This window comes from Gorilla gorilla, chromosome 18 (assembly GCF_029281585.2).
Source record: "Gorilla gorilla gorilla isolate KB3781 chromosome 18, NHGRI_mGorGor1-v2.1_pri, whole genome shotgun sequence".
NCBI lineage: Eukaryota > Metazoa > Chordata > Mammalia > Primates > Hominidae > Gorilla > Gorilla gorilla.
Window position 1 is genome coordinate 16,425,104 of NC_073242.2, and position 26,300 is coordinate 16,451,403.

Below are 26,300 nucleotides of genomic sequence, written 5' to 3' on the forward strand. Positions count from 1 at the left end.
AGTAGCTAAGATTACAGGCACATGCCACCACACCCAGCTCATTTTTGTATTTTTAGTAGAGACAGGTTCACCATGTTGGTCAGGCTGGTCTCAAACTCCTGACCTGCCTGCCTTGGCCTCCCAAAGTGCTGGGATTACAGGCGTGAAACACCACACCTGGCCCATTATTGCAATTTTCCTGTAGCTTTAAATTATTTCAAAATAAAAGCCAACTTAAAAAAAAAATTAGGGGCCAGGCATGGTGGTTCACACTGAGCATCCCAGTACTTTGGGAGACCAAGGCAGGAGGACTGCTTGAGGCCAGGTGTTCAAGACCAGCCTGGGCAACACAGCAAGTCCCCCCTCTCTACAAAAAATAAATTAAAAATTGGCCAGAAAAAATCTATATAAATATATTTAATTAAATACAAAGGAGATCGCCTCAGTAAGAGGGGAAGAGCTGATAATCTCCCAGTAATGCCTTGAGAACAAGCCTATCATTCCTATTGCATAAACAGGGAAACTGAGGCTTGGGGAGGTTAAAAAATTTGCTCGAGGCCAAATACTAAGCGGCAGAGCAAAGATTTGTACCCATGCTTGTCTCCAGAGATCCAGTTTTCACCTCCCACATTATTCTTCTGCCTTCTAGAAGAAGGAACTTAGGGTCAACTAAGTAGAAGACAAATGTCAGTTATCACCAACCACCACTCCCCATCCAGGTGCACCTTCCCACCCCCCACAACGAAACCCCCCGGTGACTTACAGTTTTGGTTTTGTTGAGAGGTGTCATCTGAATGTAGCCTCCGTCATGTCGGGAGAGATAGAGGAAGTAGAAGGGGAAACAGGCCCAGAGGTAAAAACAAGGCACCCACACGAGGAAGCACTTGGTGAAGTCCGGGTTGCTGGTATTCCACGTGACATTCCAGTCCTGCGAACACAAACACAGGCGAGGGGTCAGCAGGACACACCCCAGAGGACAGGAGCTCGCCTGGAGCATGAAACCAGCTGCCATGGGGTTTGAAGAAACAGACAAGGCTCCTATATATCCAAGGACCTCTCAGGATGAACACGCAAACTCAAAAGATCAGTAGCCAGAAAGACTGAGAAATGAGGAATAAGGGATAAAGGTACGTGGTGTCTTCTGCACTCCCACCTGAGCAACAGAGACCCTGTCTCAAAATAAATAAATAAAAATAAAGCTGTCTTAACAGGAGCATACAGGTCAGGTGCAGTGGCTCATGCCTGTAATCCCAGCACTTTGGGAGGCCAAGTGGGCAGACCACTTTAGGCCAGGAGTTCGAGACCAGCCTAGGCAAGATAGTGAGATGTTGCCTCTATGAAAAACACCAAAAATGGCTGAGCATGGAGCGTGCCTGTATTCCCAGCCACTCAGGAGGCTGAAGTGGGAGGACTGCCTGAGCCTGGAAGGCAGAAGTTGCAACGAGCTGAGATCATGCCACTGTACTACACCCTGGGCAACACAGCGAGACCCTCTCTCTCTCTCTCTCTCTCACACACACACACACACACACACACACACACACACACACACACCAGTGCATACACACAAAAAAACCCACCAACAACAAAAAGGTATGTAGCATCTCATCTCACATTAACAGTCCCCAGAACCTGTGGCATGTCCCACTGTAGTATAAAAGATGGAGAGAGCCATTTAAAGGAACCCTGAAGGATATTCTCTTATAACCAAAGAACCCTGTGTCATCTAGATCACTCTGACCTTGTGAACTGAGGACTTTCTAACCATCTTCATTCATCATCATCACCTTCCCCACTATGACCATCACCACCACCAATATCACTGCCAACACCATCACCGCCATCACCATCACCACCATCATCATCACCATCGCCACCATCACCGCCACCATCACCGCCGCCGCCACCACCACCACCACCACCACCACCACCACCACCACCACCACCACCACCACCACCACCACCACGGATAACAACCAAACTGCAGTTCTGTGTGCCAGGCTTTATTCTAAGTACCTCATGTGTATTATCTCCTTTCATTCTGTAATTATTTTTATCATCTCCTTTTTCAGATGTGAAACTCAGGCACAGAAGGGTTAAATACTGTGTCCAGTATCACACAGCTGGTAAGCTCTGGAGCTGAATTCAAACTCAGGCAATGTTGTTCAAGTCTGCATTTTGCCACTGAGCTGTCCAGCCTTGGAAACAAATTTTGTTTCAATTACTTTTACTTAAAAAAAAAAAAAAAGCCTGTATTTTGTTAAAGAGCCATGCCAAATAGACAAATTCATAGATACATACATAAATAGATCAGACGTACCTGCCCAAGAATAAACCTCCACCATCAGCTGTTCTGTAATGAAGAATTTAAATTTTTTTTTTTTCTTTTTTTGAAATGAGGTCTTGCTCTGTTGCCCAGGCTGAAGTGTGGTGGTAAGATCACAGCTTCCTGTGCCTTGAACTTTGGGGCTCAAGCAGTCCTCCCACCTCTGCCTCCCAAGCAGCTATACTACAGGTGTGCACCACCATGCCCAGCTGAAGAATTTAAATTTAATTCAAGCCATAATCTGGCAACTGACTAAACAACTTTGGGAAGACTTACTACTCTTTTTGGGGTCTCAATTTCCTATCTCCACCACAATTCAATCGGATAAAATAAGAAGTACAAAATAGGTTTCCCCACCCACAGCTTGGCCCATAGATGGCTGCTTGTTATTGCTGTTGTTTTAGGCATACTTTTTGTTTTTAAAAAAATTAGATTAGATCCCAACATTTAAAATTTGATTTCCAGCTTTTTATTTTTATTTATTTTTTTTTCTTGACAGAGTCTTGCTTTGTCACCCAGACTGGAATGCAGTGGCATGATCTCAGCTCACTGCAATCTCTGCTTCTCGGGTTCAAGCGATTTCGGCTCACTGCAATCTCTGCTTCCCGGGTTCAAGTGATTCTCCTGCCTCAACCTCCTAAGTAGCTGGGACTGCGGTCACCCCGCCTAGCTAATTTTTTTGAATTTTTAGTAGAGACAAGGTTTTACCATATTGGCCAGTCTAGTCTCAAAGTCCTAAACCTCAGGTGATCTGCCAACCTCAGTCTCCCAAAGTGTTGGAATTACAGGCGTGAGCCACCACACCCGGTCTCTGGCATAACTTAAAAATCAGAAAATCTTCTGGGCGCAGTGGCTCACGCCTGTCATCCCAGCACTTTGGGAGGCCGAGGCAGGAGGATCACGAGGTCAGGAGATCAAGACCATCCTGGCCAACATGGTAAAACCTCATCTCTACTAAAGTACAAAAAACTAGCCAGGCATGGTGGCGCATGCCTGTGGTCTCAGCTACTCGGGAGGCTGAGGCAGGTGAATCGCTTGAACATAGGAGGTAGAAGTTACAGTGAGCCTAGATCGTGCCACTGCACTCCAGCCTAGTGACAGAGCGAGACTCCGCCTCAACAACAGCAAAAAAAAAAAAAAAAAAAGAAAGTGCACACTCCCCAAAATTCCTAGGAGCAGCACATGGCAGCCAATGTAAACAACTTCCCCAGCCAGAGCAGCAACTGATGGGACAAAGGTAACGTGAGGACAAGCCTAGGGTCCCCCAGGGGAACAGTCACTCTGCAAACACCGTTCCCGGCTCGGCTCCATCCCAGCCTGGCAAAATTTGGAGCCGCCTCTCTTGCTGTTTCCTGCTGATGGGGCCAGCCTGGCATCGGCCCACAGCTCCTGCCCTTGGAGGTCCCATGGGAGCCCCTTGGAGCAACACAGACAAATCAGGCCCTGGGGAAAGGAGGTGCTAGAAAAAAGGCTGAGGCTGACTTAGTGAGGATTTGGTGGGGTAGGAAAGTCACCAAGGGAGAAGCTAGGTGCATGTGGTACCCATCCCCTGGTTCCCATGGCAACGCAGGACTTCTACACAAGCCAGAGGGAGCCAGCATCTCTCCCTCTGGGTCCACTGAAGGAAGATGAGGAAGGAGACTGCCACTTACCTCTTTTAAGGCTGTCATAATTTTGGATCTCAGGATGGCTAGGGCACACACTAGGGCTACCAGCCAGAAAGTGAGCATGATCCCTGAAGACTGAACTCCCTTCCTCCTCTCCAGCTGAATTAAAAAGGTAGCAAGCAGCTGAGGAGAGAAGCACAAGACAGGAGTTGTTGGGTTTTTTCTGAGACAGAGTTTCACTCTTGTTGCCCAGGATGGAGCACAGCGGCGCAATCTCAGCTCACTTGCAACCTCTGCCTCCCAGCTTCAAATGATTCTCCTGCCTCAGCTTCCCAAGTAGCTGGGACTACAGGTGCCCGCCACCATGCCTAGCTAATTTTTGTATTTTTAGTAAAGACGGGGTTTCACCACGTTGGCCAGGCTGGTTTCAAACTCCTGACCTCAGGTGATCCCCTTGCCTTGGCCTCCCAAGGTGCTGGGATTACAGGTGTGAGCCACTGCTCCCAGCCACACTATTTCTTAATGGACCACGTAATAAATATTTTGGACTTCATGGGCCATAGACTACATCAAAACTACTCCGCTTTGCCACTGCAGTGTGAAAGTGGCCATAGACAAGATGTAAATGAATGGACATGCCTTCATGCCAATAAAACTTTATTTAAAAGAACAGGCAGAGTACCCAGTACAGAAAACAAAACCCACTTGCCCTGATGCTCAACGTTCCCGGGGTCAGCCTCTGCCCCATCGCCCCTGCTCTCCGCCTCGGCCATCTCTGCTCCAGCCACACACAACTCTCAAGTTTTCCCTGTGACCCCCAGGACTTTACATGTGCTTTTCTCCCCAGCTGGGCCTCTGCCCTCAGCCCCTTCAGCTTTTTAACAACTTGCTCATTCTCAGGCTTCAGCTGCACCATCCCTCCCTCAGAGAAGCCTGGCTATGCCCCAGACCAAACCAAGCTCCCCTACCTTCACCCTCACACAGCACTCTGCAGACGTTTAAACACTTTGTGCCTTTTGAGGAATCATTTGTATAACGTCTGTTTGCACAGCTAGACTATATGGTTGTGTCTCCAATGCTTGATACAGAGTAGGGATAAAAAAAAAATCAGCCGGGCGCAGTGGCTCATGCCTGTAATGCCAGCACTTTGGGAGGCCAAGGCGGGCAGGTCAGGAGTTTGAGACCAGCCTGGCCGACATGGTGAAACCCTATCTCTACTAAAAATACAAAAATTAGCCAGGCGTAGTGGCGTGCGCCTTTAGTCACAGCTAGCTGGGAAGCTGAGGCAGGAGAATCACTTGAACCTGGGAGGCGGAGGCTACATTGAGCTGAGATCACGCCACAGCATTCCAGCCTGGGCGACAGAGTGAGACGCCATCTCAAAGAAAAAAAAAAAAAAAAAACATGTGCTGGCTGCATCCTGTCCCATATTCCCAGTGCCTGCATATCCTGGTTCCCTGGGATATAGTCAGAATGTTTCTGACGCCATTCACAGCTGAGCTGGTCCTCCATTCCATCCCAGAAATCTCAGGTGGATAAAGAGAGGCTGAGGATCTCATAGGCCAGTTCACCTCTTGGCCAGCCCAGCTCAGAGTCCCCTGAGGAGTCAAAAGCCCCAACCCTCAGACTATCACCCCCGTTTCCCCCAGGGTGACAGAGGCATAAATGAACGATCATAAGACCAGGAACGGCCAGGCACAGTGGCTCACGCCTGTAATACCAGCACTTTGGGAGGCCGAGGCACGTGGATCACCTGAGGTCAGGAGTTTGAGACCAGCCTGGCCAACATGGTGAAACCCCGTCTCTACTAAAAATACAAAAATTAGCCAGGTGTGGTGGCGCGTGCCTGTAATCCCAGTTATTGGGGAAGCTGAGGCAGGAGAATCACTTGAACCCGGGAGGCAGAGGTTGCAGTGAGCCAAGATCACGCCATTGAGCCTGGGAAAAAAGAGCGAAACTCTGCCTCAAAGGAAAAAAAAAAAAAGACCAGGAACAAGGAATGTTAAGGGAGGATGACCTACTCAAGTCAAAAACAGCTGACCACCTATGGTGGCTCATGCCTGTAATCCCACCACTTTAGGAGGCCAAGGCAGGGGGATCACCTGGGCTCGGGAGTTTAAGACTAGCCTGGGCAACATGGAAAGACCCTGTCTCTATTATAGTGAAATTGAGGGGAAAAAAAAAAAAATCCACTCTAATACCCCACTGCCAGAACGCAGAGCCCAAGACCCGAATTCAGGACAAAGCAAAGCCCTTTACTCTCTCATTCCCTCCATGCATTTATGGAACGCTTACTGCATGCCAGGCACAGGGCCAGGCTCTGAGGACACAAAGGGGAATCAAACCCAGCAGGAGAGCCAGGCATAAAGCAGGTGCCAGGCTACACGCTGGGGCCTAGACTGGAAGCTGGCCCTACCACTTACTGACCAGGTGACCTTGGGCCAGTCCTTCTTCTCTCTGTACCACAGTTTGCTTATCTTATTTACAACGTAAAAGGGTTAATAAGTAAAGGGATTAGGACAGTTCTTGGCAGAGAGTGGACAGCACATATGTGTGCTATATAGAACCATGGTCTGGGCAGGGCATGGTGGCTCACACCTATAATCCTAGCACTTTAGGAGGCCCAGGCAGGAGGATCACTTGAGACAAGGAGTTTGAGGCCAGCCTGGGCAACATAGGGAGACCCTGTCTCTACAAAAATAACAAACTGGCCGGGGGTGGTGGCTCATGCCTGTAATCCCAGCACTTTGGGGGGCCTAGGTGGGTGGATCACCTGAGGTCCGGAGTTCGAGACCAGCCTGGCCAACATGGTGAAATCCCATCTCTACTAAAAATACAAAATCAGCCGGGCGTGGTGGCGCATGCCTGTAATCCCAGCTTCTCGGGAGGCTGAGGCAGGAGAATCGCTTGAATCCAGGAGGCGGAGGTTGCGGCAACTCAAGATCACGCCATTACATTTCAGCCTGGGCAACAAAGCGAAACTCCATCTCGGGGGGGGGGGAAATAAATAAATAAATAAATAAATAAATAAATAAATAAATAATAAATTTAGATGGGCATGTTGGTGCATGTCTACACTCCCAGCTACTTGGGAGGCTGAGGCAGAAGGATCATTTGAGCCCAGGAGTTCAAGCCTGCAGTGAGCTGTGATCTCACGCCAGTGAAGTCCAGCCTGGGCAACAGAGTATGACTCTGACTCTAAAATTTAAAAAATGAAAAATTAATTTAGAAAAATAAAGATTCATGGTCCTTGGCAACCTGGCTCCGCGTTGTCTTTCCTGACCCCTCTGTCACATCCACTCTATCCCCCCAACCTTCACACCGTGTTCCTTCACCGAACACCTCGTCCTCCCTGCCTGCATCCTCCCCTTAACCTTCCACCCCTCCCTGGACACACTGTTCACCCTGCTCAGAATGTCCTGCCTTAAACTTGTTCTCTCCTTTTTTTTTTTTTTTCTTTTTTGAGATGAGGTCTCGCTCTGTCCCCCAGACTGGAGCACAGTGGTGCGATCTCGGCTTACTGCAGCCTCCACTTCCCGGGTTCAAGCAATTCTCCTGCCTCAGCCTCTTGAGTAGCTAGGACTACAGGCGTGTGCCACCACGCCGGCTAATTTTTTTATTTTTAGTAGAGACGGGGTTTTGCCATGTTGGCTACGCTGGTCTCAAATTCCCGACCTCAAGTGATTCTCCCGCCTCAGCCTCCCAAAGTGCTGGGATTACAGGCATGAGCCACGATGCCCAGCCTCCCTCCTCTTTTTACAATACTCAAGGGCTACACTCTCCGAGAACTCTCTGATCAGGGCTCAGAAGCTGCAGCTTGCAGGGGCTAAAAGCATGGCATCTGGGGTCCCACCCCTGACTCAGCTGCACATTAGTGGTGTGATCTTGAGCAGGACACTTAACCTCTCTGTGCCTTGTTTCCTCACCTGTAAGATGGGAACAAAGCAGGACCCATCTCACAGGGTTGTTGTGAAAATTCAATGAATTTCAAGACACGTGAAACACCAAGAATACTGCCAGGTACATACATAGTAAGTGCTCAATACACATCAGCTGTAATTAATAAAGTTGTTTCCTTGTCTCTGTCACTCACTAAGTTGTGTATCCCCCGGGACAGAGCAGTTTCCTATTTAGCTTAGCAACCCACCCCCTATGCCAGATAGTGAAAACTCAAGGCCATTAGACCCCAGGCAGTTAGTATATAAGTGACCAAAGTAGCCAATGCAAGAGCAAAGTCTGGCAAACGCAACAAAAGGGGGCATCTGCCACTCAGAATCAGTGGCAGGGAAGACAATAGGGCATGGCGGGGACTGTGGCAAACTGGACAACACATGCCCCATCCAAAGACTGCAGCTGGGGCTGGGAACAGTGGCTCATGCTTATAATGCCAGTGCTCTGGAAGGATCACTTGAGGCCAGGAGTTTAAGACCAGCCTAGACAACACAGTGAGATCCCATTTCTACAGAAAATTTTAAAATTAGCCAAAAATAAGCTGGGCGTGGTGACACACACCTGTAGTCCCAACTACTCAGAAGTCTGAGGTAGGAGGATTGCTTGAGGCCAGAAGTTTGAGGCTGCAGTGAACTATGATGGTACCACAGCACTCCAGCCTGGATGAAAGCGAGATCTCATCTCTTAAAAAAAAAAAAAAAAAAAAAAAAAAGGCTACATTTATATCCCAGCTCCAGCTGATCATTGCCTTAAAAAACTAGGATTCTAGTCTTACGGGTTATTACTTTTGGTCTCCACTGAGCCCAGCAGATGGCCCAGGGGTCACAGCCAGCTCCTACTTACCATGGTGATGCCCAAGAGAGTTGGGCTGACCAGAAACACTGGGGCCAGGAATATGCCCCGACTTCTTTCCCAGAAAGAGTAGAAGAGGCCTGCCCAGCACACGATCCACAGCAAAAACCCCAAGGCCTGGAAGAGAAGCACATACATATCCTACAACAGACAGCCCTGGAACCTCCCCCAGGGCCTGCACAAAGAGCTCAGCCCCAGGGATAGGGGAACCAGCCAGCCTTCAAATGATCAGCCACAGTCCTAGGACATGGCACATATCCTCTGGAATAAGGACAAGTCCTCGGTAGGGTGAGCTGGCATCCAGGCCGGCACGTGATGCTCTGTAACCAGCTTGCTACGCCCCACTACCTCCAACAGGACTGTTTGTCTGGTCACCATGCTCCCCAGTGCCTGAACGCTCAAGAGCTCAGCTCACAGCTCATCTCTAGCTGCAACTCCAGCGCACTGCACAAGAAAGCCCTCCACGACAACCATTCATTCAACCAGTATTTACTGAGGGCCCTCTACAGGTGGGATATGTTTCAAGGTGCATCCATTCTCAAATGATTCAGAAAAAATAAATTATAGCATGCATACAGAGAGAGAGAGAACAAAAGCTCATGATAAAACAAATGTAGCAAAAGATTAAAAAATCAGTGAATACGGGCCAGATTCATGCCTGTAATACCAGCACTTTGGGAGGCCGAGGCAGGAGGATCACTGGAAGCCAGGAGTTTAAAAACAGCCTGGGCAACAAGGCGAGACCCTGTCTCTACAAAAAATTGTTTTAAATTAGCCAGGCATGGTGGTGTATGCCTGCAGTCCCAGCTACCAGCTACTCAAAAAGCTGAGGCAGGAGGATGGCTTGAGCCAGGAGTTCAAGGTTGCAGTATGCTGTGATCATACCACTGCACTCCAGCCTGGGCAAAAGAGCAAGACCTTGTGTCAAAAAAAAAAAAAACAAAAAAACAGGAAACAGTGACTATGAGTGATGGATAGAGAAAATCAGGCAGCAGTTCCTGGTATCATTATCGCAACTTTTTTTTTTTTTTTTGAGAAGGAGTCTCGCTGTTGCACAGGCTAGAGTGCAGTGGCACGATCTCAGTTCGCTGCAACCTCTGCCTCCTGGGTTCAAGGGATCCTCCCACCTCAGCCTCCCAAGTAGCTAAGATTACAGGCACATGCCACCACACCCAGCTCATTTTTGTATTTTTAGTAGAGACAGGTTCACCATGTTGGTCAGGCTGGTCTCAAACTCCTGACCTGCCTGCCTTGGCCTCCCAAAGTGCTGGGATTACAGGCGTGAAACACCACACCTGGCCCATTATTGCAATTTTCCTGTAGCTTTAAATTATTTCAAAATAAAAGCCAACTTAAAAAAAAAATTAGGGGCCAGGCATGGTGGTTCACACTGAGCATCCCAGTACTTTGGGAGACCAAGGCAGGAGGACTGCTTGAGGCCAGGTGTTCAAGACCAGCCTGGGCAACACAGCAAGTCCCCCCTCTCTACAAAAAATAAATTAAAAATTGGCCAGAAAAAATCTATATAAATATATTTAATTAAATACAAAGGAGATCGCCTCAGTAAGAGGGGAAGAGCTGATAATCTCCCAGTAATGCCTTGAGAACAAGCCTATCATTCCTATTGCATAAACAGGGAAACTGAGGCTTGGGGAGGTTAAAAAATTTGCTCGAGGCCAAATACTAAGCGGCAGAGCAAAGATTTGTACCCATGCTTGTCTCCAGAGATCCAGTTTTCACCTCCCACATTATTCTTCTGCCTTCTAGAAGAAGGAACTTAGGGTCAACTAAGTAGAAGACAAATGTCAGTTATCACCAACCACCACTCCCCATCCAGGTGCACCTTCCCACCCCCCACAACGAAACCCCCCGGTGACTTACAGTTTTGGTTTTGTTGAGAGGTGTCATCTGAATGTAGCCTCCGTCATGTCGGGAGAGATAGAGGAAGTAGAAGGGGAAACAGGCCCAGAGGTAAAAACAAGGCACCCACACGAGGAAGCACTTGGTGAAGTCCGGGTTGCTGGTATTCCACGTGACATTCCAGTCCTGCGAACACAAACACAGGCGAGGGGTCAGCAGGACACACCCCAGAGGACAGGAGCTCGCCTGGAGCATGAAACCAGCTGCCATGGGGTTTGAAGAAACAGACAAGGCTCCTATATATCCAAGGACCTCTCAGGATGAACACGCAAACTCAAAAGATCAGTAGCCAGAAAGACTGAGAAATGAGGAATAAGGGATAAAGGTACGTGGTGTCTTCTGCACTCCCACCTGAGCAACAGAGACCCTGTCTCAAAATAAATAAATAAAAATAAAGCTGTCTTAACAGGAGCATACAGGTCAGGTGCAGTGGCTCATGCCTGTAATCCCAGCACTTTGGGAGGCCAAGTGGGCAGACCACTTTAGGCCAGGAGTTCGAGACCAGCCTAGGCAAGATAGTGAGATGTTGCCTCTATGAAAAACACCAAAAATGGCTGAGCATGGAGCGTGCCTGTATTCCCAGCCACTCAGGAGGCTGAAGTGGGAGGACTGCCTGAGCCTGGAAGGCAGAAGTTGCAACGAGCTGAGATCATGCCACTGTACTACACCCTGGGCAACACAGCGAGACCCTCTCTCTCTCTCTCTCTCTCACACACACACACACACACACACACACACACACACACACACACCAGTGCATACACACAAAAAAACCCACCAACAACAAAAAGGTATGTAGCATCTCATCTCACATTAACAGTCCCCAGAACCTGTGGCATGTCCCACTGTAGTATAAAAGATGGAGAGAGCCATTTAAAGGAACCCTGAAGGATATTCTCTTATAACCAAAGAACCCTGTGTCATCTAGATCACTCTGACCTTGTGAACTGAGGACTTTCTAACCATCTTCATTCATCATCATCACCTTCCCCACTATGACCATCACCACCACCAATATCACTGCCAACACCATCACCGCCATCACCATCACCACCATCATCATCACCATCGCCACCATCACCGCCACCATCACCGCCGCCGCCACCACCACCACCACCACCACCACCACCACCACCACCACCACCACCACCACCACCACCACCACGGATAACAACCAAACTGCAGTTCTGTGTGCCAGGCTTTATTCTAAGTACCTCATGTGTATTATCTCCTTTCATTCTGTAATTATTTTTATCATCTCCTTTTTCAGATGTGAAACTCAGGCACAGAAGGGTTAAATACTGTGTCCAGTATCACACAGCTGGTAAGCTCTGGAGCTGAATTCAAACTCAGGCAATGTTGTTCAAGTCTGCATTTTGCCACTGAGCTGTCCAGCCTTGGAAACAAATTTTGTTTCAATTACTTTTACTTAAAAAAAAAAAAAAAGCCTGTATTTTGTTAAAGAGCCATGCCAAATAGACAAATTCATAGATACATACATAAATAGATCAGACGTACCTGCCCAAGAATAAACCTCCACCATCAGCTGTTCTGTAATGAAGAATTTAAATTTTTTTTTTTTCTTTTTTTGAAATGAGGTCTTGCTCTGTTGCCCAGGCTGAAGTGTGGTGGTAAGATCACAGCTTCCTGTGCCTTGAACTTTGGGGCTCAAGCAGTCCTCCCACCTCTGCCTCCCAAGCAGCTATACTACAGGTGTGCACCACCATGCCCAGCTGAAGAATTTAAATTTAATTCAAGCCATAATCTGGCAACTGACTAAACAACTTTGGGAAGACTTACTACTCTTTTTGGGGTCTCAATTTCCTATCTCCACCACAATTCAATCGGATAAAATAAGAAGTACAAAATAGGTTTCCCCACCCACAGCTTGGCCCATAGATGGCTGCTTGTTATTGCTGTTGTTTTAGGCATACTTTTTGTTTTTAAAAAAATTAGATTAGATCCCAACATTTAAAATTTGATTTCCAGCTTTTTATTTTTATTTATTTTTTTTTCTTGACAGAGTCTTGCTTTGTCACCCAGACTGGAATGCAGTGGCATGATCTCAGCTCACTGCAATCTCTGCTTCTCGGGTTCAAGCGATTTCGGCTCACTGCAATCTCTGCTTCCCGGGTTCAAGTGATTCTCCTGCCTCAACCTCCTAAGTAGCTGGGACTGCGGTCACCCCGCCTAGCTAATTTTTTTGAATTTTTAGTAGAGACAAGGTTTTACCATATTGGCCAGTCTAGTCTCAAAGTCCTAAACCTCAGGTGATCTGCCAACCTCAGTCTCCCAAAGTGTTGGAATTACAGGCGTGAGCCACCACACCCGGTCTCTGGCATAACTTAAAAATCAGAAAATCTTCTGGGCGCAGTGGCTCACGCCTGTCATCCCAGCACTTTGGGAGGCCGAGGCAGGAGGATCACGAGGTCAGGAGATCAAGACCATCCTGGCCAACATGGTAAAACCTCATCTCTACTAAAGTACAAAAAACTAGCCAGGCATGGTGGCGCATGCCTGTGGTCTCAGCTACTCGGGAGGCTGAGGCAGGTGAATCGCTTGAACATAGGAGGTAGAAGTTACAGTGAGCCTAGATCGTGCCACTGCACTCCAGCCTAGTGACAGAGCGAGACTCCGCCTCAACAACAGCAAAAAAAAAAAAAAAAAAAGAAAGTGCACACTCCCCAAAATTCCTAGGAGCAGCACATGGCAGCCAATGTAAACAACTTCCCCAGCCAGAGCAGCAACTGATGGGACAAAGGTAACGTGAGGACAAGCCTAGGGTCCCCCAGGGGAACAGTCACTCTGCAAACACCGTTCCCGGCTCGGCTCCATCCCAGCCTGGCAAAATTTGGAGCCGCCTCTCTTGCTGTTTCCTGCTGATGGGGCCAGCCTGGCATCGGCCCACAGCTCCTGCCCTTGGAGGTCCCATGGGAGCCCCTTGGAGCAACACAGACAAATCAGGCCCTGGGGAAAGGAGGTGCTAGAAAAAAGGCTGAGGCTGACTTAGTGAGGATTTGGTGGGGTAGGAAAGTCACCAAGGGAGAAGCTAGGTGCATGTGGTACCCATCCCCTGGTTCCCATGGCAACGCAGGACTTCTACACAAGCCAGAGGGAGCCAGCATCTCTCCCTCTGGGTCCACTGAAGGAAGATGAGGAAGGAGACTGCCACTTACCTCTTTTAAGGCTGTCATAATTTTGGATCTCAGGATGGCTAGGGCACACACTAGGGCTACCAGCCAGAAAGTGAGCATGATCCCTGAAGACTGAACTCCCTTCCTCCTCTCCAGCTGAATTAAAAAGGTAGCAAGCAGCTGAGGAGAGAAGCACAAGACAGGAGTTGTTGGGTTTTTTCTGAGACAGAGTTTCACTCTTGTTGCCCAGGATGGAGCACAGCGGCGCAATCTCAGCTCACTTGCAACCTCTGCCTCCCAGCTTCAAATGATTCTCCTGCCTCAGCTTCCCAAGTAGCTGGGACTACAGGTGCCCGCCACCATGCCTAGCTAATTTTTGTATTTTTAGTAAAGACGGGGTTTCACCACGTTGGCCAGGCTGGTTTCAAACTCCTGACCTCAGGTGATCCCCTTGCCTTGGCCTCCCAAGGTGCTGGGATTACAGGTGTGAGCCACTGCTCCCAGCCACACTATTTCTTAATGGACCACGTAATAAATATTTTGGACTTCATGGGCCATAGACTACATCAAAACTACTCCGCTTTGCCACTGCAGTGTGAAAGTGGCCATAGACAAGATGTAAATGAATGGACATGCCTTCATGCCAATAAAACTTTATTTAAAAGAACAGGCAGAGTACCCAGTACAGAAAACAAAACCCACTTGCCCTGATGCTCAACGTTCCCGGGGTCAGCCTCTGCCCCATCGCCCCTGCTCTCCGCCTCGGCCATCTCTGCTCCAGCCACACACAACTCTCAAGTTTTCCCTGTGACCCCCAGGACTTTACATGTGCTTTTCTCCCCAGCTGGGCCTCTGCCCTCAGCCCCTTCAGCTTTTTAACAACTTGCTCATTCTCAGGCTTCAGCTGCACCATCCCTCCCTCAGAGAAGCCTGGCTATGCCCCAGACCAAACCAAGCTCCCCTACCTTCACCCTCACACAGCACTCTGCAGACGTTTAAACACTTTGTGCCTTTTGAGGAATCATTTGTATAACGTCTGTTTGCACAGCTAGACTATATGGTTGTGTCTCCAATGCTTGATACAGAGTAGGGATAAAAAAAAAATCAGCCGGGCGCAGTGGCTCATGCCTGTAATGCCAGCACTTTGGGAGGCCAAGGCGGGCAGGTCAGGAGTTTGAGACCAGCCTGGCCGACATGGTGAAACCCTATCTCTACTAAAAATACAAAAATTAGCCAGGCGTAGTGGCGTGCGCCTTTAGTCACAGCTAGCTGGGAAGCTGAGGCAGGAGAATCACTTGAACCTGGGAGGCGGAGGCTACATTGAGCTGAGATCACGCCACAGCATTCCAGCCTGGGCGACAGAGTGAGACGCCATCTCAAAGAAAAAAAAAAAAAAAAAACATGTGCTGGCTGCATCCTGTCCCATATTCCCAGTGCCTGCATATCCTGGTTCCCTGGGATATAGTCAGAATGTTTCTGACGCCATTCACAGCTGAGCTGGTCCTCCATTCCATCCCAGAAATCTCAGGTGGATAAAGAGAGGCTGAGGATCTCATAGGCCAGTTCACCTCTTGGCCAGCCCAGCTCAGAGTCCCCTGAGGAGTCAAAAGCCCCAACCCTCAGACTATCACCCCCGTTTCCCCCAGGGTGACAGAGGCATAAATGAACGATCATAAGACCAGGAACGGCCAGGCACAGTGGCTCACGCCTGTAATACCAGCACTTTGGGAGGCCGAGGCACGTGGATCACCTGAGGTCAGGAGTTTGAGACCAGCCTGGCCAACATGGTGAAACCCCGTCTCTACTAAAAATACAAAAATTAGCCAGGTGTGGTGGCGCGTGCCTGTAATCCCAGTTATTGGGGAAGCTGAGGCAGGAGAATCACTTGAACCCGGGAGGCAGAGGTTGCAGTGAGCCAAGATCACGCCATTGAGCCTGGGAAAAAAGAGCGAAACTCTGCCTCAAAGGAAAAAAAAAAAAAGACCAGGAACAAGGAATGTTAAGGGAGGATGACCTACTCAAGTCAAAAACAGCTGACCACCTATGGTGGCTCATGCCTGTAATCCCACCACTTTAGGAGGCCAAGGCAGGGGGATCACCTGGGCTCGGGAGTTTAAGACTAGCCTGGGCAACATGGAAAGACCCTGTCTCTATTATAGTGAAATTGAGGGGGAAAAAAAAAAAATCCACTCTAATACCCCACTGCCAGAACGCAGAGCCCAAGACCCGAATTCAGGACAAAGCAAAGCCCTTTACTCTCTCATTCCCTCCATGCATTTATGGAACGCTTACTGCATGCCAGGCACAGGGCCAGGCTCTGAGGACACAAAGGGGAATCAAACCCAGCAGGAGAGCCAGGCATAAAGCAGGTGCCAGGCTACACGCTGGGGCCTAGACTGGAAGCTGGCCCTACCACTTACTGACCAGGTGACCTTGGGCCAGTCCTTCTTCTCTCTGTACCACAGTTTGCTTATCTTATTTACAACGTAAAAGGGTTAATAAGTAAAGGGATTAGGACAGTTCTTGGCAGAGAGTGGACAGCACATATGTGTGCTATATAGAACCATGGTCTGGGCAGGGCATGGTGGCTCACACCTATAATCCTAGCACTTTAGGAGGCCCAGGCAGGAGGATCACTTGAGACAAGGAGTTTGAGGCCAGCCTGGGCAACATAGGGAGACCCTGTCTCTACAAAAATAACAAACTGGCCGGGGGTGGTGGCTCATGCCTGTAATCCCAGCACTTTGGGGGGCCTAGGTGGGTGGATCACCTGAGGTCCGGAGTTCGAGACCAGCCTGGCCAACATGGTGAAATCCCATCTCTACTAAAAATACAAAATCAGCCGGGCGTGGTGGCGCATGCCTGTAATCCCAGCTTCTCGGGAGGCTGAGGCAGGAGAATCGCTTGAATCCAGGAGGCGGAGGTTGCGGCAACTCAAGATCACGCCATTACATTTCAGCCTGGGCAACAAAGCGAAACTCCATCTCGGGGGGGAAAATAAATAAATAAATAAATAAATAAATAAATAAATAAATAATAAATTTAGATGGGCATGTTGGTGCATGTCTACACTCCCAGCTACTTGGGAGGCTGAGGCAGAAGGATCATTTGAGCCCAGGAGTTCAAGCCTGCAGTGAGCTGTGATCTCACGCCAGTGAAGTCCAGCCTGGGCAACAGAGTATGACTCTGACTCTAAAATTTAAAAAATGAAAAATTAATTTAGAAAAATAAAGATTCATGGTCCTTGGCAACCTGGCTCCGCGTTGTCTTTCCTGACCCCTCTGTCACATCCACTCTATCCCCCCAACCTTCACACCGTGTTCCTTCACCGAACACCTTGTCCTCCCTGCCTGCATCCTCCCCTTAACACCTTCCACCCCTCCCTGGACACACTGTTCACCCTGCTCAGAATGTCCTGCCTTAAACTTGTTCTCTCCTTTTTTTTTTTTTGAGATGAGGTCTCGCTCTGTCCCCCAGACTGGAGCACAGTGGTGCGATCTCGGCTTACTGCAGCCTCCACTTCCCGGGTTCAAGCAATTCTCCTGCCTCAGCCTCTTGAGTAGCTAGGACTACAGGCGTGTGCCACCACGCCGGCTAATTTTTTTATTTTTAGTAGAGACGGGGTTTTGCCATGTTGGCTACGCTGGTCTCAAATTCCCGACCTCAAGTGATTCTCCCGCCTCAGCCTCCCAAAGTGCTGGGATTACAGGCATGAGCCACGATGCCCAGCCTCCCTCCTCTTTTTACAATACTCAAGGGCTACACTCTCCGAGAACTCTCTGATCAGGGCTCAGAAGCTGCAGGTTGCAGGGGCTAAAAGCATGGCATCTGGGGTCCCACCCCTGACTCAGCTGCACATTAGTGGTGTGATCTTGAGCAGGACACTTAACCTCTCTGTGCCTTGTTTCCTCACCTGTAAGATGGGAACAAAGCAGGACCCATCTCACAGGGTTGTTGTGAAAATTCAATGAATTTCAAGACACGTGAAACACCAAGAATACTGCCAGGTACATACATAGTAAGTGCTCAATACACATCAGCTGTAATTAATAAAGTTGTTTCCTTGTCTCTGTCACTCACTAAGTTGTGTATCCCCCGGGACAGAGCAGTTTCCTATTTAGCTTAGCAACCCACCCCCTATGCCAGATAGTGAAAACTCAAGGCCATTAGACCCCAGGCAGTTAGTATATAAGTGACCAAAGTAGCCAATGCAAGAGCAAAGTCTGGCAAACGCAACAAAAGGGGGCATCTGCCACTCAGAGTCAGTGGCAGGGAAGACAATAGGGCATGGCGGGGACTGTGGCAAACTGGACAACACATGCCCCATCCAAAGACTGCAGCTGGGGCTGGGAACAGTGGCTCATGCTTATAATGCCAGTGCTCTGGAAGGATCACTTGAGGCCAGGAGTTTAAGACCAGCCTAGACAACACAGTGAGATCCCATTTCTACAGAAAATTTTAAAATTAGCCAAAAATAAGCTGGGCGTGGTGACACACACCTGTAGTCCCAACTACTCAGAAGTCTGAGGTAGGAGGATTGCTTGAGGCCAGAAGTTTGAGGCTGCAGTGAACTATGATGGTACCACAGCACTCCAGCCTGGATGAAAGCGAGATCTCATCTCTTAAAAAAAAAAAAAAAAAAAAAAAAAAGGCTACATTTATATCCCAGCTCCAGCTGATCATTGCCTTAAAAAACTAGGATTCTAGTCTTACGGGTTATTACTTTTGGTCTCCACTGAGCCCAGCAGATGGCCCAGGGGTCACAGCCAGCTCCTACTTACCATGGTGATGCCCAAGAGAGTTGGGCTGACCAGAAACACTGGGGCCAGGAATATGCCCCGACTTCTTTCCCAGAAAGAGTAGAAGAGGCCTGCCCAGCACACGATCCACAGCAAAAACCCCAAGGCCTGGAAGAGAAGCACATACATATCCTACAACAGACAGCCCTGGAACCTCCCCCAGGGCCTGCACAAAGAGCTCAGCCCCAGGGATAGGGGAACCAGCCAGCCTTCAAATGATCAGCCACAGTCCTAGGACATGGCACATATCCTCTGGAATAAGGACAAGTCCTCGGTAGGGTGAGCTGGCATCCAGGCCGGCACGTGATGCTCTGTAACCAGCTTGCTACGCCCCACTACCTCCAACAGGACTGTTTGTCTGGTCACCATGCTCCCCAGTGCCTGAACGCTCAAGAGCTCAGCTCACAGCTCATCTCTAGCTGCAACTCCAGCGCACTGCACAAGAAAGCCCTCCACGACAACCATTCATTCAACCAGTATTTACTGAGGGCCCTCTACAGGTGGGATATGTTTCAAGGTGCATCCATTCTCAAATGATTCAGAAAAAATAAATTATAGCATGCATACAGAGAGAGAGAGAACAAAAGCTCATGATAAAACAAATGTAGCAAAAGATTAAAAAATCAGTGAATACGGGCCAGATTCATGCCTGTAATACCAGCACTTTGGGAGGCCGAGGCAGGAGGATCACTGGAAGCCAGGAGTTTAAAAACAGCCTGGGCAACAAGGCGAGACCCTGTCTCTACAAAAAATTGTTTTAAATTAGCCAGGCATGGTGGTGTATGCCTGCAGTCCCAGCTACCAGCTACTCAAAAAGCTGAGGCAGGAGGATGGCTTGAGCCAGGAGTTCAAGGTTGCAGTATGCTGTGATCATACCACTGCACTCCAGCCTGGGCAAAAGAGCAAGACCTTGTGTCAAAAAAAAAAAAAACAAAAAAACAGGAAACAGTGACTATGAGTGATGGATAGAGAAAATCAGGCAGCAGTTCCTGGTATCATTATCGCAACTTTTTTTTTTTTTTTTGAGAAGGAGTCTCGCTGTTGCACAGGCTAGAGTGCAGTGGCACGATCTCAGTTCGCTGCAACCTCTGCCTCCTGGGTTCAAGGGATCCTCCCACCTCAGCCTCCCAAGTAGCTAAGATTACAGGCACATGCCACCACACCCAGCTCATTTTTGTATTTTTAGTAGAGACAGGTTCACCATGTTGGTCAGGCTGGTCTCAAACTCCTGACCTGCCTGCCTTGGCCTCCCAAAGTGCTGGGATTACAGGCGTGAAACACCACACCTGGCCCATTATTGCAATTTTCCTGTAGCTTTAAATTATTTCAAAATAAAAGCCAACTTAAAAAAAAAATTAGGGGCCAGGCATGGTGGTTCACACTGAGCATCCCAGTACTTTGGGAGACCAAGGCAGGAGGACTGCTTGAGGCCAGGTGTTCAAGACCAGCCTGGGCAACACAGCAAGTCCCCCCTCTCTACAAAAAATAAATTAAAAATTGGCCAGAAAAAATCTATATAAATATATTTAATTAAATACAAAGGAGATCGCCTCAGTAAGAGGGGAAGAGCTGATAATCTCCCAGTAATGCCTTGAGAACAAGCCTATCATTCCTATTGCATAAACAGGGAAACTGAGGCTTGGGGAGGTTAAAAAATTTGCTCGAGGCCAAATACTAAGCGGCAGAGCAAAGATTTGTACCCATGCTTGTCTCCAGAGATCCAGTTTTCACCTCCCACATTATTCTTCTGCCTTCTAGAAGAAGGAACTTAGGGTCAACTAAGTAGAAGACAAATGTCAGTTATCACCAACCACCACTCCCCATCCAGGTGCACCTTCCCACCCCCCACAACGAAACCCCCCGGTGACTTACAGTTTTGGTTTTGTTGAGAGGTGTCATCTGAATGTAGCCTCCGTCATGTCGGGAGAGATAGAGGAAGTAGAAGGGGAAACAGGCCCAGAGGTAAAAACAAGGCACCCACACGAGGAAGCACTTGGTGAAGTCCGGGTTGCTGGTATTCCACGTGACATTCCAGTCCTGCGAACACAAACACAGGCGAGGGGTCAGCAGGACACACCCCAGAGGACAGGAGCTCGCCTGGAGCATGAAACCAGCTGCCATGGGGTTTGAAGAAACAGACAAGGCTCCTATATATCCAAGGACCTCTCAGGATGAACACGCAAACTCAAAAGATCAGTAGCCAGAAAGACTGAGAAATGAGGAATAAGGGATAAAGGTACGTGGTGTCTTCTGCACTCCCACCTGAGCAACAGAGACCCTGTCTCAAAATAAATAAATAAAAATAAAGCTGTCTTAACAGGAGCATACAGGTCAGGTGCAGTGGCTCATGCCTGTAATCCCAGCACTTTGGGAGGCCAAGTGGGCAGACCACTTTAGGCCAGGAGTTCGAGACCAGCCTAGGCAAGATAGTGAGATGTTGCCTCTATGAAAAACACCAAAAATGGCTGAGCATGGAGCGTGCCTGTATTCCCAGCCACTCAGGAGGCTGAAGTGGGAGGACTGCCTGAGCCTGGAAGGCAGAAGTTGCAACGAGCTGAGATCATGCCACTGTACTACACCCTGGGCAACACAGCGAGACCCTCTCTCTCTCTCTCTCTCTCACACACACACACACACACACACACACACACACACACACACACCAGTGCATACACACAAAAAAACCCACCAACAACAAAAAGGTATGTAGCATCTCATCTCACATTAACAGTCCCCAGAACCTGTGGCATGTCCCACTGTAGTATAAAAGATGGAGAGAGCCATTTAAAGGAACCCTGAAGGATATTCTCTTATAACCAAAGAACCCTGTGTCATCTAGATCACTCTGACCTTGTGAACTGAGGACTTTCTAACCATCTTCATTCATCATCATCACCTTCCCCACTATGACCATCACCACCACCAATATCACTGCCAACACCATCACCGCCATCACCATCACCACCATCATCATCACCATCGCCACCATCACCGCCACCATCACCGCCGCCGCCACCACCACCACCACCACCACCACCACCACCACCACCACCACCACCACCACCACCACCACCACGGATAACAACCAAACTGCAGTTCTGTGTGCCAGGCTTTATTCTAAGTACCTCATGTGTATTATCTCCTTTCATTCTGTAATTATTTTTATCATCTCCTTTTTCAGATGTGAAACTCAGGCACAGAAGGGTTAAATACTGTGTCCAGTATCACACAGCTGGTAAGCTCTGGAGCTGAATTCAAACTCAGGCAATGTTGTTCAAGTCTGCATTTTGCCACTGAGCTGTCCAGCCTTGGAAACAAATTTTGTTTCAATTACTTTTACTTAAAAAAAAAAAAAAAGCCTGTATTTTGTTAAAGAGCCATGCCAAATAGACAAATTCATAGATACATACATAAATAGATCAGACGTACCTGCCCAAGAATAAACCTCCACCATCAGCTGTTCTGTAATGAAGAATTTAAATTTTTTTTTTTTCTTTTTTTGAAATGAGGTCTTGCTCTGTTGCCCAGGCTGAAGTGTGGTGGTAAGATCACAGCTTCCTGTGCCTTGAACTTTGGGGCTCAAGCAGTCCTCCCACCTCTGCCTCCCAAGCAGCTATACTACAGGTGTGCACCACCATGCCCAGCTGAAGAATTTAAATTTAATTCAAGCCATAATCTGGCAACTGACTAAACAACTTTGGGAAGACTTACTACTCTTTTTGGGGTCTCAATTTCCTATCTCCACCACAATTCAATCGGATAAAATAAGAAGTACAAAATAGGTTTCCCCACCCACAGCTTGGCCCATAGATGGCTGCTTGTTATTGCTGTTGTTTTAGGCATACTTTTTGTTTTTAAAAAAATTAGATTAGATCCCAACATTTAAAATTTGATTTCCAGCTTTTTATTTTTATTTATTTTTTTTTCTTGACAGAGTCTTGCTTTGTCACCCAGACTGGAATGCAGTGGCATGATCTCAGCTCACTGCAATCTCTGCTTCTCGGGTTCAAGCGATTTCGGCTCACTGCAATCTCTGCTTCCCGGGTTCAAGTGATTCTCCTGCCTCAACCTCCTAAGTAGCTGGGACTGCGGTCACCCCGCCTAGCTAATTTTTTTGAATTTTTAGTAGAGACAAGGTTTTACCATATTGGCCAGTCTAGTCTCAAAGTCCTAAACCTCAGGTGATCTGCCAACCTCAGTCTCCCAAAGTGTTGGAATTACAGGCGTGAGCCACCACACCCGGTCTCTGGCATAACTTAAAAATCAGAAAATCTTCTGGGCGCAGTGGCTCACGCCTGTCATCCCAGCACTTTGGGAGGCCGAGGCAGGAGGATCACGAGGTCAGGAGATCAAGACCATCCTGGCCAACATGGTAAAACCTCATCTCTACTAAAGTACAAAAAACTAGCCAGGCATGGTGGCGCATGCCTGTGGTCTCAGCTACTCGGGAGGCTGAGGCAGGTGAATCGCTTGAACATAGGAGGTAGAAGTTACAGTGAGCCTAGATCGTGCCACTGCACTCCAGCCTAGTGACAGAGCGAGACTCCGCCTCAACAACAGCAAAAAAAAAAAAAAAAAAAGAAAGTGCACACTCCCCAAAATTCCTAGGAGCAGCACATGGCAGCCAATGTAAACAACTTCCCCAGCCAGAGCAGCAACTGATGGGACAAAGGTAACGTGAGGACAAGCCTAGGGTCCCCCAGGGGAACAGTCACTCTGCAAACACCGTTCCCGGCTCGGCTCCATCCCAGCCTGGCAAAATTTGGAGCCGCCTCTCTTGCTGTTTCCTGCTGATGGGGCCAGCCTGGCATCGGCCCACAGCTCCTGCCCTTGGAGGTCCCATGGGAGCCCCTTGGAGCAACACAGACAAATCAGGCCCTGGGGAAAGGAGGTGCTAGAAAAAAGGCTGAGGCTGACTTAGTGAGGATTTGGTGGGGTAGGAAAGTCACCAAGGGAGAAGCTAGGTGCATGTGGTACCCATCCCCTGGTTCCCATGGCAACGCAGGACTTCTACACAAGCCAGAGGGAGCCAGCATCTCTCCCTCTGGGTCCACTGAAGGAAGATGAGGAAGGAGACTGCCACTTACCTCTTTTAAGGCTGTCATAATTTTGGATCTCAGGATGGCTAGGGCACACACTAGGGCTACCAGCCAGAAAGTGAGCATGATCCCTGAAGACTGAACTCCCTTCCTCCTCTCCAGCTGAATTAAAAAGGTAGCAAGCAGCTGAGGAGAGAAGCACAAGACAGGAGTTGTTGGGTTTTTTCTGAGACAGAGTTTCACTCTTGTTGCCCAGGATGGAGCACAGCGGCGCAATCTCAGCTCACTTGCAACCTCTGCCTCCCAGCTTCAAATGATTCTCCTGCCTCAGCTTCCCAAGTAGCTGGGACTACAGGTGCCCGCCACCATGCCTAGCTAATTTTTGTATTTTTAGTAAAGACGGGGTTTCACCACGTTGGCCAGGCTGGTTTCAAACTCCTGACCTCAGGTGATCCCCTTGCCTTGGCCTCCCAAGGTGCTGGGATTACAGGTGTGAGCCACTGCTCCCAGCCACACTATTTCTTAATGGACCACGTAATAAATATTTTGGACTTCATGGGCCATAGACTACATCAAAACTACTCCGCTTTGCCACTGCAGTGTGAAAGTGGCCATAGACAAGATGTAAATGAATGGACATGCCTTCATGCCAATAAAACTTTATTTAAAAGAACAGGCAGAGTACCCAGTACAGAAAACAAAACCCACTTGCCCTGATGCTCAACGTTCCCGGGGTCAGCCTCTGCCCCATCGCCCCTGCTCTCCGCCTCGGCCATCTCTGCTCCAGCCACACACAACTCTCAAGTTTTCCCTGTGACCCCCAGGACTTTACATGTGCTTTTCTCCCCAGCTGGGCCTCTGCCCTCAGCCCCTTCAGCTTTTTAACAACTTGCTCATTCTCAGGCTTCAGCTGCACCATCCCTCCCTCAGAGAAGCCTGGCTATGCCCCAGACCAAACCAAGCTCCCCTACCTTCACCCTCACACAGCACTCTGCAGACGTTTAAACACTTTGTGCCTTTTGAGGAATCATTTGTATAACGTCTGTTTGCACAGCTAGACTATATGGTTGTGTCTCCAATGCTTGATACAGAGTAGGGATAAAAAAAAAATCAGCCGGGCGCAGTGGCTCATGCCTGTAATGCCAGCACTTTGGGAGGCCAAGGCGGGCAGGTCAGGAGTTTGAGACCAGCCTGGCCGACATGGTGAAACCCTATCTCTACTAAAAATACAAAAATTAGCCAGGCGTAGTGGCGTGCGCCTTTAGTCACAGCTAGCTGGGAAGCTGAGGCAGGAGAATCACTTGAACCTGGGAGGCGGAGGCTACATTGAGCTGAGATCACGCCACAGCATTCCAGCCTGGGCGACAGAGTGAGACGCCATCTCAAAGAAAAAAAAAAAAAAAAAACATGTGCTGGCTGCATCCTGTCCCATATTCCCAGTGCCTGCATATCCTGGTTCCCTGGGATATAGTCAGAATGTTTCTGACGCCATTCACAGCTGAGCTGGTCCTCCATTCCATCCCAGAAATCTCAGGTGGATAAAGAGAGGCTGAGGATCTCATAGGCCAGTTCACCTCTTGGCCAGCCCAGCTCAGAGTCCCCTGAGGAGTCAAAAGCCCCAACCCTCAGACTATCACCCCCGTTTCCCCCAGGGTGACAGAGGCATAAATGAACGATCATAAGACCAGGAACGGCCAGGCACAGTGGCTCACGCCTGTAATACCAGCACTTTGGGAGGCCGAGGCACGTGGATCACCTGAGGTCAGGAGTTTGAGACCAGCCTGGCCAACATGGTGAAACCCCGTCTCTACTAAAAATACAAAAATTAGCCAGGTGTGGTGGCGCGTGCCTGTAATCCCAGTTATTGGGGAAGCTGAGGCAGGAGAATCACTTGAACCCGGGAGGCAGAGGTTGCAGTGAGCCAAGATCACGCCATTGAGCCTGGGAAAAAAGAGCGAAACTCTGCCTCAAAGGAAAAAAAAAAAAAGACCAGGAACAAGGAATGTTAAGGGAGGATGACCTACTCAAGTCAAAAACAGCTGACCACCTATGGTGGCTCATGCCTGTAATCCCACCACTTTAGGAGGCCAAGGCAGGGGGATCACCTGGGCTCGGGAGTTTAAGACTAGCCTGGGCAACATGGAAAGACCCTGTCTCTATTATAGTGAAATTGAGGGGGAAAAAAAAAAAATCCACTCTAATACCCCACTGCCAGAACGCAGAGCCCAAGACCCGAATTCAGGACAAAGCAAAGCCCTTTACTCTCTCATTCCCTCCATGCATTTATGGAACGCTTACTGCATGCCAGGCACAGGGCCAGGCTCTGAGGACACAAAGGGGAATCAAACCCAGCAGGAGAGCCAGGCATAAAGCAGGTGCCAGGCTACACGCTGGGGCCTAGACTGGAAGCTGGCCCTACCACTTACTGACCAGGTGACCTTGGGCCAGTCCTTCTTCTCTCTGTACCACAGTTTGCTTATCTTATTTACAACGTAAAAGGGTTAATAAGTAAAGGGATTAGGACAGTTCTTGGCAGAGAGTGGACAGCACATATGTGTGCTATATAGAACCATGGTCTGGGCAGGGCATGGTGGCTCACACCTATAATCCTAGCACTTTAGGAGGCCCAGGCAGGAGGATCACTTGAGACAAGGAGTTTGAGGCCAGCCTGGGCAACATAGGGAGACCCTGTC

At 48.8% G+C, this 26,300-nt stretch overlaps 1 protein-coding gene across 1 annotated transcript in view; it reads right to left on the minus strand.

Annotated features, from left to right (window-relative positions):
• The window catches only part of LOC115932992 (uncharacterized), a 179,663-nt gene that overhangs the window by 61,400 nt on the left and 91,963 nt on the right, over positions 1-26,300 (minus strand). Inside the window, 8 exon segments of the mRNA XM_063699505.1 lie at positions 743-907; positions 3,958-4,095; positions 8,707-8,832; positions 10,597-10,761; positions 13,812-13,949; positions 18,551-18,676; positions 20,441-20,605; positions 23,656-23,793. Coding sequence (XP_063555575.1) covers positions 743-907; positions 3,958-4,095; positions 8,707-8,832; positions 10,597-10,761; positions 13,812-13,949; positions 18,551-18,676; positions 20,441-20,605; positions 23,656-23,793 — 1,161 coding nt within the window.